General features: G+C 36.9%; 1 protein-coding gene across 16 annotated transcripts in view; it reads left to right on the forward strand.

Annotated features, from left to right (window-relative positions):
• The window catches only part of PPP3CB (protein phosphatase 3 catalytic subunit beta), a 58,750-nt gene that overhangs the window by 42,605 nt on the left and 2,077 nt on the right, over positions 1 to 14,068 (forward strand). For 5 of the 16 annotated variants that reach the window (XM_024253303.3, XM_024253298.3, XM_009245474.4 and 2 more), the window contains exons 11-13: positions 6,439 to 6,523; positions 8,188 to 8,285; positions 13,050 to 13,079. In XM_024253303.3, coding sequence (XP_024109071.1) covers positions 6,439 to 6,523; positions 8,188 to 8,285; positions 13,050 to 13,079 — 213 coding nt within the window. The remainder of the gene's footprint in view (positions 1 to 6,438; positions 6,524 to 8,187; positions 8,286 to 13,049; positions 13,080 to 14,068) is intronic. The other 11 variants (XM_024253304.3, XM_024253299.3, XM_063727344.1 and 8 more) reach the window with 5 other exon arrangements.

Genomic DNA, 14,068 nt, shown 5'->3' on the forward strand with positions numbered 1-14,068 from the left:
TCTAATGATGCTAAGAAGAAAATTACTGTTTTTCCAACTGTGTAAACTATCCATTTCATTTGATCACTTTTTGAGTAAAATCTGAATGAAGCCTATTTAGAAATTTCTCTACTTACAAACAGGTTTGATTCTTAAACATTTGAAAGCCCATTTGTTGAAAGTACAAGGTAACCGTACAAGCGCTACCATTGCCATCTGTTGGTGGTAGGCAGAGATGTGCTTTTATTCTTACACATTTGTTAATAACTGACATAGTATATTTATTATCAGTTATTTTTTAGTTTGGATAGTAAACTTTAGTGAATAATAATTACTTTTCCTTATTTTAATTCTCTTTCCTTTTTTTTTTTTGAGACAGAGTCTTGCTCTGTCACCCAGGCTAGAGTGCAATGGCGTGATCTCGGCTCACTGCAAGCTCCACTTCCCTGGTTCAAGCGATTCTCCTGCCTCAGCCTCCCAAGTAGCTGGGATTACAGGTGCCCGCCACCATGCCCAGCTAATTTTTGTATTTTTAGTAGAGACGGGGTTTCACCATCTTGGCCAAACTTGTCTCAAACTCCTGACCTCAGATGATCCGCCCACCTCTGCCTCCCAAAGTGTTAGGATTACAGGCGTGAGCCACCATGCCCAGCCATTGAATAGTTTCAAATAGATATTTTGTTTCCCTGTTCTGCTGTCACTATTGTAAGAATAGACCTGGGCTCAGATTCTAGTTCCTTCTAATGGCTCTGTGGCATCAGACAACTTACTTAACCTTTCTGAGTCTCAGTTTCTCTCATGTTCAAAGAAGTGACAATAATACCTACTTCATAATGTTGTAGGTATTGAGATAATGAATAATTGAAGTAATTATTGGCACATAGCCTGATTTTTTTTTAGAAAGTTTTCTATTCTTCAAAATCTGTGAAATATTTAGTGAGAATTTTAATTGATATTATGTTAATTCTGTATCTGAATCTAGGGAGGTTTTTTAATTTTTTTTTTTAAGAGATGAGGTTTCCGGCCGGGTGTGGTGGCTCACGCCTATAATCCCAGCACTTTGGGAGGCCGAGGCGGGCGGATCATGAGGTCAGGAGATCAAGACCATCCTGGCTAACATGGTGAAACCCCGTCTCTACCAAAAATACAAAAAATTAGCCAGACATTGTGGCGGGTGCTTGTAGTCCTAGCTACTTGGGAGGCTGGGGCAGGAGAATACAGTGAACCCGGGAGGCGGAGGTTACAGTGAGTCGAGATTGCACCACTGCGCTCCAGCCTGGGCGACAGATGGAGACTCCGTCTCAAAAAAAAAAAAAAAAAAAAAAGAGATGAGATTTCCCTATGTTACCAAGGCTGGTCTTGAACTCCTGGCCTCAAGCAGTCCTCCCACCTCAGCCTCTCAAAAAGTGCTAGGATTACAGGCATGAGCTAACATGCCTGGCCAAGTCTTTTGTTTTTCCTTCGTTCCTTCCTTCCTTCTTCCTTTCTCTTTCTTTCTTTTTCAAAAAATAGTATTTAGTTTTCCAAACTAAGACCAAGAACTCTTGCTCTATATAATTATTTACTATTTCCTCCGTTTAAGGTTATATAGTTTTTCTTTGAAAAAATTTTGTCATTATCAAGTTAAATTAATACATCTGTATTTTATGTTCTTATTACTATTACAACTGGTGTCTCTTATTTTCTATCTGTGTAAAAGAATATACTATATATTTGTGGGTTTATCTTATATCTAAGAAACTTGAATCAGCAGAATTATTTTCTATGATAATTTTAAATTTGTTTTCTATTAGTTTTAAAAATATGTCATTTATAGGGGATTGATATTGTTATTTATTTTCTGTATTTTTACCTTTCTTTTATTCTTTAAAAGTTATTATCAGTATTGCCAATAGTATGTTAAATAGGAATGATGGTAGATAATACTTTAGTCCTCTTCTTATAATAATAAGAAAAAAAGGTTCCTTGTTAAGTCTAATTATAGTACTTGGTTTTAGGTACCTATGATTTATATGAATAAAGATACTGAGTCATGTTTTGAGATGGATCCAGAAATAAATATAAAATTTTATTATATTCTAATGAGAAGATTTCATATATCATCAATATTTTTCCTATTAGTATGATAATTTATCCACTTGTTATATCATTCTTGCATTCCAGGGATGAATTGAATTTGATCATTAAAGAGGCAGTGTAGTTTAATGAAAAGGATCAGTGGTTTAGGTGTCTTGTCACTACCGTTTACTAGCTGTGTAATCTTAGAAAAGGCACCTAATTTCTCAGGTTTTCTTATTCAGAAACTGAGGGAATAGAGAGGATGAAAATTCTTTCCCACTCTTAAATAATTTTAAAAATTGTTAAGCACCATTTATGACAATGTTTCTATGGGAAAATACACTGAGTTCCAGCTTTGAATATTAGAAATAGATCTCCCTTTACTGCTAACAGGGCAGGTACAATTACTCCTCATTTTTTTCACTCTTCCAGTACCACGTATTAGGAGTAGGGACTCTAAGAACGTTTTAGGAATATGAGTCTGGGAGAAATGGGAATGGTTTGAAAGAGAAAAGAATGTTGAGGAAGTGGAGGACAGAGGAGGAGATTCGGATAGCTACTAAGGTTTAAAGTGGGATAGGGAAAGAGCTACTGGAAATAGGTTTATTTCCCTTCCTTATTTGTACTCCCTGATTTCTTCCCTCTAACTCCCTCCATCTTTTCTCCTTTCCTTTCACCATAGTGGCGTGCCTTCTGTTCTCTCCTTCCTCTTTTCCTACACAATGGTGGAACCATTCTATGTAATTGGTCTGGGGAGATATCTGACTTTAGAAAGAAAATTTGATGGGATGGCTGTGGAATCAGAATAAGGGTTTAGTTTTTCTTTGGAGAAAGAGAGCAGGATTGGAGATTTCTGAGTGTCAGGAAAGAAGAAGTAATTTTTGTATATTTAAAGCTAAGATGGCCGGGCGCGGTGGCTCAGGCCTGTAATCCCAGCACTTTGGGAGGCCAAGGCAGGTGGATCACCTGAGGTCAGGAGTTCGAGACCAACCTGGCCAACATGGCAAAACCCCGTCTTTACTAAAAAAACACAAAAATTAGCCAGGCGTGGTGGTGCGCACCTGTAGTCCCAGCTATTTTGAAGCCTGAGGCAGGAGAATTGCTTCAACTCAAGAGGCAGAGGTTGCAGTGAGCCGAGATCACCCCATTGCACTCCAGCCTGGTTGACAGAGCGAGACTTGGTCTCAAAAAAAAAAGCTAAGATTAGGTAGAGGCATAAGACTATTGTTAAGTGGTAAATCTTTGGTGCTCTGTATTGTTTAATGTATGTGTGGGGTCATTTTTAAGACAAAAATTTGCATTAACACTAAATGTATAAACGCACATAGCATCCGTTTTAGAAGTGTTCATCATAAAAGAGAATTTTTGAAAACTGATTTCTGTGACATTTAGGTTGCATGCAGTTTTTTCCAGATATTTATCTTTTGTCTTCAGTTTGGTAAAGGGAAGTACATAATCCATATGTGTTGCAGTTTCACTAAAATAAGTACATTTCCTATAAAGGAATAATATATCTCAGCATTAGAATGGAAGATATGGAAAGCTCAAATGAAACCACCCCAGCTGCCTACTCTTAGAACTGTTACTTGATTTGAAACAATCTGTTGCTATTTTTGCAAAAAGATGTCCCCCAAATTCCCAGATTGGATTGGGGACAGAAAGCACATACTGTTGCTCCTGAGTATATGCAAAAGTTCTGCAATTCAGATTCAGGAAATCATGTGCTCTTGTTAGGGAATATGGGAGGTTTAGCTTTTCCTTCGTTGGGAGGGGGTGAGGTTTTCTACTGAGGCAGTTTATAAAGTTACCTACATTTCTCTGAATGTACTACAGATTTTGCAGATGTTGGTGTCCTTGAAGAACCACATGAGTTTGTATTTCATTTGTGTCATTACCTTTTACTTAACATACTTCCACAGGTGACACATTTCCTTAGGGGTATGACTATAAATGTGCAATTGTTGTTAGCAGTGTTTTATCAGTCTTATGTGTTTTCACATGTTTTTTTCTGTCCCTAATTATGTCTGCTTTCATCAGATATGATAGTTATTCTGTCCATAATTTCTTCCGTGCACATGTCTTTTAAGAAATCTTTACTTTAGAGTTCTACATAGTTGCATCCCTCTTTATTCACCAGATTCTACAGTACTACATTTTTCAAATTTCCAAATATGAGGGCCTTCATTTTTCTCCCTTTCTTTCTACATTCATTCTTCAGTACCACTGCCAAGTTAAATCTCTATCTTTTTATTTGTCTCAACCACCTTTTCTCCATCATTCACTTCCTTTTTTCTGGACTCTCCATCTGAAGAACGGCTCATATATGGCAATAAAAAAGGTACAGACCAGACAGAGTAACATGGTTTTGAAATATGACTTCATAAGTTATCCTCATGTCCATGTAAGTTAGCACATTCATTGAGTAATGTCTATGCAGAGTCCTCTTGGGCCTTGTGCAAATTTAGCTTAAGTTTTATCTGTGTTAGTATTTGGTATTTTTAGAAGTCATATTCCAAGATATCTGTCTTTCTGTGCATGGAAATATTTTCCCTCCTTTTCATTCCTGTTTTAAAATTTCATTCTTTTGCTTATTTGTAATATTTTGTACTTTTCCCTGCATGATTAGGGTTGTTTGATTGTTTATTATTTCCCAAAGAAATGTTACTGTGAACATTTACTTTAATATGATGCATGATGTGTTTGTAGACTGATGTAAAATCCTGATTTGTACAGTGTTTTTATATTCCTGTGAATTTTTCATTTGACATCAGTATAGTTTACATGTCATTTGGTTTTATAGATATAGAAATTAAATCTGAAAATATGAATGTACTTATTACAGCCATCCTCCCCAACACCCTACTGCTTATCCCCAGTCTAGCTACTTTAAAATTCTGTCAATTTTAAAACAAAATGTTTATAATAATTTATTAGAAGAGAATCAGACTTACCTTCTATCCTTGAACAAGTCACTTAATAACCTCGGTTTCTTTGTCTATAAAATGAGGAGATTGCACTTTATAGTATCTCCAGTGTCTCTTCAAATTCTAATATTCTATGATTCTTATATTTTTAGGTTTTTTTTTTTGGTATTTTAAAAATACGTGTTTAGAGTGCTGTGGTACCCAGGTACCCACACAGTTTTGGACTTATAAAAGCTGTAGCTTCAGTGCTCATAATATTTACCCTTTAGAAGATCATAAACATGTCATGGAGCCTATTTTTTTCCCCTAAAATATGTCTTTTGTTTCTGTCTTTGAAGTTGGATTTCTTTTTCTCTTTTCTTGCAGTCAGGTCCAGTCATTATCTTAGTTTTTAATTATATGTAATTTTGGACTGCTTGAATTTTAAATGAGATGTTATCTCCCAGAAGACTTACAGTTGTTCAGACCTCTGTATACCTAAGGCCCCTTTTGAATTAGTGTCTTTAGCCTTTCCTTAACCTTATCCTCAACCGTGGTGCTTCCATGTGTGTTTTCATTGTGTTGAAGCACAGATCTAAGGAACCACACTTTTGGGTCCAGAGTGATTCTAGTTGCTATATATGAAATAACAGGACTGAGATTGATGTTGTTCTTTCTGGAGGCCAAGGGAAGGAAGATAAAACCTTTGAGTCATTCCTCAGCCAAGGATTTAGTTGTTTTGGTTTATTCTCTTCTACATCAGTCATAGATAGCACAGCTAACCCTTTAGAGATGAAGCAGTAGTGATCCTTTAGCCATGTTTTTCTTGTTGCTTATGTCATACTCACCTAGAGATGTAAAAGATTGTATATATTTGCATGACCTTAGGAGCACCTGGTACATTAGGTTAAGATGTGCATTGTTGAAATGCTGGTATGGCCCTTAGTTCAGGACTACCTGCACAGTAGCTCCTTCATGCCATTAATTTTAGACCAACTTAAAGCAAAGAAGCTTATTCTCTCATAGTCTGATGGAATATTGTCAGCCTGCATGTCATACTTTGTGATAGTTAAATAAGACTACAGAACTGTTACAAATTCTTGTCTGTTAGTCTGCATGCCGTAGGCTGTCATGAAAATTAAACAGAGACTATAGGATTATTATCAGTTTTTGCCCTCTGGTTTGTAATGCAAGTTGGGCTCAAGTTTGTTTTTTTTTCCCCCATTGCTGTTTTACTGATTAGCCAGTAAAGTGAAATATTAAAGTTTGTGGATTACTTTTTATTTCTACATTTATCAGACCCCAGTATTAGACCAATGCTGAGCTAAACATTGAGAGAGCAAGACATTTTTTAGCATGAGTTCATCTAGTCCCCTCCATGTAAGCTGGTGGCAGGGGTCTTGGTACTGGTTTAGATGAGTGTGGAACAGGCTAATAGAATATTGTAAGCATGCATGCCCTAAACTTGAGCCTTTCTCTCTATTTATTCCATTGAAAGTAGGTTCAGCTGCAGCCCGGAAAGAAATCATAAGAAACAAAATTCGAGCAATTGGCAAGATGGCAAGAGTCTTCTCTGTTCTCAGGTAATGATATATTTTCTTGATTATTTGTTTTGCAGAAATTACGTTTATTGTACCTTGTTACAAGCATTGTCCCGCATCTAAAAGCAAAATGGGGCCGGGTATGGTGGCACACTCCTGTAATCTCAGCATTTTGGGAAGCCAAGGTGGGCGGATCACCTGAGGTCAGGAGTTTGAGACCAGCCTGGCCAACATGGTGAATCCCCATCTCTACTAAATATACAGAAATTAGCCGGGCGTGGTGGCGTGCACCTTGTAATCACAGCTACTCGGGAAGCTGAGGCACAAGAATTGCTTGAACCCAGGAGGCAGAAGTTGTGGTGAGCCGAGACTGCGCCACTCCAGCAGCCTGGGCGACCGAGCAAGGCTCTGTCTAAAAAAAAAAAAAAAAAAAGTATCATTCTTCCTATAAAGAAGTTACTTAGGCCTGGCCAGGCGTGGTGGCTCACGCCTGTAATCCCAGCACTTTGGGAGGCCAAGGCAGGTGGATCACGAGGTCAAGAGATTGAGACCATCCTGGCCAACATGGTGAAACCCCGTCTCTACTAAAAATAGAAAAATTAACTGGGTGTGGTGGTGCATGCCTGTAGTCCCAGCTACTCGGGAGACTGAGGCAGGAGAATCGCTTGAACTCGGGAGGTGGAGGTTTCAGTGATCTGAGATCACGCCACTGCACTCCAGCCTGGGTGACAGAGTGAGACTCTGTCTCAGAAAAAAAAAAAAAAAGGTACTTAGGCCCTTAGGCTGGGTACAGTGGCTCATGCCTGTAATCCCAACACTTTGGGAGGCCAAAGCAGGTGGATGCTTGAGCTCAGGAGTTCAAGACCAGGCTAGGAAACATGGCGAAACCCCATCTCTACAAAAAAGAATACAAAAATTAGCCGGGCCTGGTGGTGTGCACCTGTGGTCCCAGCTACTCAGGAGGCTGAGACGGGAGGATCACCTGAGCCCCAGGAAGTTGTGAGTAGTGAGCCGTGATTGTGCCACTGCACTCCAGCCCGGGTAACGGAGTGAGACCTTGTCTCAAAAAGAAAAAGAAGTTTATATATTTGTATACTGAAGATGGGAACACAAGTCCCTTTGAAGCTAAGATTTTTGACTCTAGTGATTGTTATTGCTCATCTTTGGTATTTCTGTTCCTTTTGTGATAACACTAAATTCACACCTTGAAAATTAGAGCAGGATAAGAAGGAGGGGATACTTTTTAGAGTATTCTTGATGAACTTGTTCATCAATGTAGGAAGTCCCTTGTGCTGGAGCCATAAATTGCCTTCCCTGGGGTTAATTCAGGAAGACCAGGTTTAAGGGTACAAATGAATAGGTCAGTCTTTAAAAATTTGTTTGCAAAACTGACTACATCAGACATTTGAACTTCAGAGCATATGAAATACCATATTTTCTCAATAGTATGAAGCCCCTTGATGAATCTTACCACATATTTAATAAAGCTTTTCAGGAAAAATAATATATGCCTCAATTGTAAGGCACACCCTCATACCTGAAACACTTAAAATATAGAAAAATTAATGTCTTGAAATTGAGGAAAATATGGTAATAGCAATGAATGTCATGAATTTTATATATGGCCTATATCTAGACTCTATGTCTTCTTTTAAATTAAGTACTTGTTGGAAGTATCTGATATTTGTTATATCTCTCTGCTATAGGGAGGAGAGTGAAAGTGTGCTGACACTCAAGGGCCTGACTCCCACAGGGATGTTGCCTAGTGGAGTGTTAGCTGGAGGACGGCAGACCCTGCAAAGTGGTAATGATGTTATGCAACTTGCTGTGCCTCAGATGGACTGGGGCACACCTCACTCTTTTGCTAACAATTCACATAATGCATGCAGGGAATTCCTTCTGTTTTTTAGTTCCTGTCTCAGCAGCTGACCTAGACAGGGTATTGTATTAGCTAGTGTCTCATTAATACCTGATCAGGGCAGAAAACTGATAGAATGGGTATTCCTTTCAATTGAAAATAATGGTCAGTTCCTCAGCTTTTCATGAAATGATATGGGAGCAGCTCATATCATAATGTCTGAAATATTTATTTATTCATTTGTCTAATTCACCCTTTTCTTTTAAAAGCCCCAGTTTCAGAATGTGAATCAGGGACATTCCTGTTACTAAAATGGAAATGTAATTCCAAGTTTCTTATTTTTAATTTTTTAAATTTATATCATTGTATTGGACTATGCTTATATTTAAAACTACTTAATTTAGAGTTAACTACCTGCTTAGGCCCCAGAACATTACTTATGCCCTTCAGTTACCAAAAGATTTGTGCAAGGTTTTGTACCCTGGTAAATGATGCCAAAGTTTGTTTTCTGTGGTGTTTGTCAAATGTTCTATGTATAATTAACTGTCTGTAACATGCTGTTTCCTTCCTCTGCAGATGTAGCTGCTTTCCTAAATCTGTCTGTCTTTCTTTAGGTTAGCTGTATGTCTGTAAAAGTATGTTCAATTAAATTACTCCATCAGACACTTGTCTGTCTTTCAATGTAGAAGCAGCTTTGTAGCACCTTGTTTTGAGGTTTGCTGCATTTGTTGCTGCACTTTGTGCATTCTGAACATGAATGTAACATTAGATATTAAGTCATTGTTATAAGGGGTTGAATTTAAATCCTGTAAGTCAAAATTGAAAGGGTGTTATTAAGTGTGCCTTTATTTTGCATGAAAATAAAAAGAATTATACGTAAAGCATTCCTGTAATCTGGCTCATTGAATATTTTATACTTAAAAAACTTTTTTTGGCGTAAATATTTGTGTAAATACTGGGTTAACTTTTTAAAAGCCCATCACAGATTAAATAGAAAAGAGTGATGTGAGTATTAGTGACCATACACAGTAATTCAGTCTAGATTTCTTTTCTTGTGGTTGGAAAGCAAAAATACATGATGTGGAAAAGCCCGAATTTCTTGTAGTCACTTTTGACAGCCCTCTAAGGGTCATTGTCTATTAAAATAGACAGCAACAGATCTGTTTTCCTTAGTCATAATTAAGTTTCTTTTTGGTGTTGTAATTAGTGACTTTTTTAGAGAGAAAAAAATAGGCAATTTTAACGTTTTGAATGAATTTACATTTGACCTCACAATTTCATTTCACTTGGTTCCATAATAAGTGCTCTTTCTTTTTTTTCTTTTCTCTCTTCTCTTCTCTTTCTTTCTCTTTCTTTCTTTCTTTCTCTCTCTCTCTTTCTTTTTTTTGTGCATGTGTACATGTGTGTGTGTGTGAGAGAGAGACAGGGTCTGGTTTCTTGCTCTGTCACCCAGGCTGGAGTGCAATGCAGCCTCAACCTCCTGGGCTCAAGCAATCCTCTCATTTCAGCCACTCGAGTAGCTAAGACCATAGGCACATGCCACCACAGCCAGCTAATTTTTTGTATTTTTTGTACTTTTTATTTTTTTATATTTTTGTATTGCCCAGGCTGGTCTCAAACTCCTGGGCTCAAGCAATCTTCTGACCTCAGCCTCCCAAAGTGCTGGGATTATAGGTGTGAGCCACTATGCCTGGCCAATGATTGCTTTTTAATAAAAAAAAAATTTTTTTCCTGTAAACAATTTTTACTTGTAGCCTATACATGTTCTATTTTAAATGTCATTGTATTGTTCACTACCACCACTGGTATATCTGAAAAGTACACTGTGTTTCAAAATTATAGTTATAAATTTTCATTCTGAATGAGGTTTCTTTTTTTGGTTTTCTTTTAAAAAAAAAAACCTGCTTTGATTTGCTTTACATTCCTTGCCCTCCATTTTTCTTATTATATTGTAAACATTAGAAAAATGAACTAAAAAGAATTTCATGAATGTACATTAAAACAAGATCTTAAACATTTGATAAAACTAGTAAAAATGTTAATAGAAAAGGATGAGCTTTAATAGCTTCAAAAATATTATACTCTTCTTTGTTCAGAAAAGAAAAATAAAATCAAAAGGGTATCATACTTAAATAAATCTACAGTATAGTCATCTCTCAGTTATCTTTGGATATAACATTACTTTTATATTGTATCCACAGCAAACCTTGCTTTCAGATTTCACAATTAGCCCCTGCTAATTACAATGTGCTTTGTTGACTTCTGTTTATTCTTAATTGGTACACGGCTTGAAGCTCATTCCTTCAACTTTGAAACCACCCTCAACTGCAGGGGAGGTTTGAAAGACAGCAGCTTTGCTGGAGGGACTCTCTATTCTCAGCATGGACTAAGTTACTGGAAGGATTTGAGTTTAAGGGGTCTAATTTGGGACCCCTTAAACTAGATACCTTCTAGTTTTGCTAGCTCTTGATAGTGTGGTTTGGGCATTTGGTCAAAATTATTTTCCTAGCATAAGATAAATCCACTTTGAAACAAATAACAAAAGTCATACAAAAGCTGCATGTTTGTGATTTTTTTTTTAAAGTTATCCTACATTTTAAATTTTAGTAGATATGTTCCCTGATGTTAGTGTGTATAACTGAGAGTTAGGTATTGCAAAAGGAAAAAATTTTAATTCTAAGACCTCGTGCCTATTTGTCAGAAAATAAAAATTGTCTTTTCAAGAACTTTAAAAGTTAATTTACATGATGTTTCTTGAGTGTTTTTACAAACTGCACAACTCTATTGGAGGTGGATTTTCTGTTCATCTTTATTTTATGTATGTTTTCTTTCTGGGAAATTTGTTTGGGAGGTAGCACTGTAATGCTACCTTCACCAGGATCTATATGGGAAATATATGTGGCCAATTCTATTTTAGTAATACCAAATTCCTCTTGGTCATTTATCCTGTGTAGTACTGAGGAACACAGTTTGAGATAGCACTATGCTCAGACTTATTAAGGCCATGACAAGATGCCCTATATAACTGAAAACAAATAGAGGAGAAATAGTGCCTTTCAGATAGAGTGTTGCAATTAGCAATCTGGGCTCAAGTGATCTTCCTGCTTCAGCTTCCCGAGTAGCTGGGATTACATATGCACACCACCATGCCTGGCTAATTTTTAAAACTTTTTTGGGGGGGAGATGAGGTCTCTCTATGTGTTGCCCAGGCTGGGCTCAAACGCTCAAGGGATCCTTCCACCTCAGCCATCCAAGAGTGCTGGGGTTATAGGCATGATCTTCCATGTCCTGCCTGATTTGTAATGTAGTTTAACAGTTAATGAAAATTAACTCTTCCTTTATTCAGTGTTTGTCCTAATTCTTTTGGGTCCCCAATTCACTTTACTGTCTGGTTAAGATCAACATTTTCTAACTTAGTGCACTTTAATACCTTAGATTCATCAGTTTCTTTTACATTAATAATTGCTTTGGATAAAATTATTTCTAAATCATGTTAATTGCTAAAAGATCACTTCAGGAATAATTATTCTAATTGGCCTTATTGCAGAAGAAGCAAAATAGAAGAGACAAGGGCATTACTTTTACAAATATTCTGAGTAATAAGGAGAATGGACAATATTGTAAACAGTATTGTTGTGTGCTATCTTGGGTCCTGGTCCTCAGTGTGAGCTCTTTATACAGTTCAAACCCAGAAATGAGCAAAAAAAAGAATCTTTGACTATAAAATGTTTAACTAATTATGGTGAAATTCTCTAAATGGACCAGTGACACACTATACCAATAATGTATTTCTTATTTATAATATGACCTATGTGTCTATATCATGAAATAATTAGAATTTATGCCTGTAAGACCTCACTTCTGTTCCTTAATGTCTCTTTAATTGGTAGATGAGTTTGAAAAGATGCTCAGTAGTCTTTTTCTGAGGCAAATTTGAGTTCATGATAAACTCTGTCAGTATAAATGGAATTTTTTAAGGCTATAGATGTTAATATCTGTAGGTATTTGGAACATCAGTACTAGAATAGAAAGGAAGTTCCTGGTAGACGGGAGAAGTCCTTTCAGGTCCCCCACAAAGAACAGAGCCACAGAACTGTTCTACTTATAGTAATTCACCAAGTTTACTGCCCTTAAATTTCACTGTAGTCATATCAGCTCTTGCAGCTTATGTTTTGCCTTATAAATTAGAAGTGACAGGTAAAGCATTGCTGACCCCTTCTAGTTTATGTCTTAGGGAACCAACTGGTAATGAGTATTGTTCTCATTGACATGAAAGAAAAGACTTTTCTGTTTGCTTTTCTGTTACAATTCTATTATACTTTTACCCTAGAGCATTTTCCTGTGATTGTGATGGATGTGATATAATAAACATAATGGAAAATTCTAAGGCCATCAAATTACTGATTCAAGATGGGTGATTAATACTGGAGTGCATTTGCATGGGTGCTGAGCTGTCTGTGTTTACATTAGGTTTATGTGTTCTGTGCTCTGAGTGATATTGTCATAGTGCTGTGTGTAAACTGTGCTGTGTCAGGAATTGGGGGTTTGGATGGGGCTCTCTAATTTGGGTACTATTTATGTTAAATTGTAAATGATGATGTAGTATGAGATACTGTGATATTTTAAGTGATCATTGCCTTTTCTGCTGTACAATATGACCCTTCTCATCTCTCTCATTCATTTTGCATGCCTCTGCTCACTTCTGTACAGCCACAGTTGAGGCTATTGAGGCTGAAAAAGGTATGATCAGAGTCCTTGTGCTGGGCAGAGATCTGTGGTGTGTGGGTGGGCATCAGAGAATGTCCTGTGGGTGTGTTTTACTCCTAGCTTTTACAGCCCAAGATGAATCAGACTCACTGATTCATCAAGTTTAGAAGCCTTGCAGCCCTCTTTTTTTAATTTTTCATTTTTAAATCAGAAGGGCTGATGTCTATGGTGACAGTCTTTTTCTTTTTTCCGGTGTAATATGCAATCAGAAAGTAATGTTTCTGATTTCTTTAGAGTATAGCATGTTATGCTATATAGTATAGCTTTATAGTTGCCTGTTTTAATGGAAATTGCCAAACTGACCTGCAAATAGAGATCTGTTCCATATTTTGCATGATTTTATGCTACTCAGATTTTTTTCCCTAAGTGAAACCTCCTCTAGGTATAGGTGTGAGTTTGTTTTTACTCATATCCAGTAGTGTGCCTGACTGAGAATACAGGAACTGTCACTATGATTTTCTTTTTCTTTTTTGGCTGCAGTTTGGGCTATAGTTTATGGATAAGATTATGTTCATATATATATGTGTTGGCTTGGTATTTCACATTCCTCAGTGTTTGTAGCCCCAGCCATTTGTTTGGTTCATGTGCCAGACTAAGTCCTAAGGATTGCAGATATTAAGCAACCAGATTATAACAATTGGTTTGAAAATATTTCCTGTGAACATTTTAATAATGGAGGATGCATCGTTCTAGAAGAAGTGAATGAGAAACCATACAATTGGTGGAGAGTTGCCATTTATTTTGATTTGAGTTTCCAGAGATCGTGCAGTATGGCCAATGAATTAAGGAGAACATCTTCTAAATTACGAGATTATAAATACTTTTTTGCTATCAGCCATACATAGATCTAACTCTTGGAGGCACTTCCCACCTTTTTAATGTTATATTGGTGGTGGTGGGCTGACCTTGACCTCCAAGATAGTTCTGATCTACTATATTTTAACCTTTCTTTACCTCTTTCT

This window comes from Pongo abelii, chromosome 8 (assembly GCF_028885655.2).
Source record: "Pongo abelii isolate AG06213 chromosome 8, NHGRI_mPonAbe1-v2.0_pri, whole genome shotgun sequence".
Classification (NCBI taxonomy): Eukaryota; Metazoa; Chordata; class Mammalia; order Primates; family Hominidae; genus Pongo; species Pongo abelii.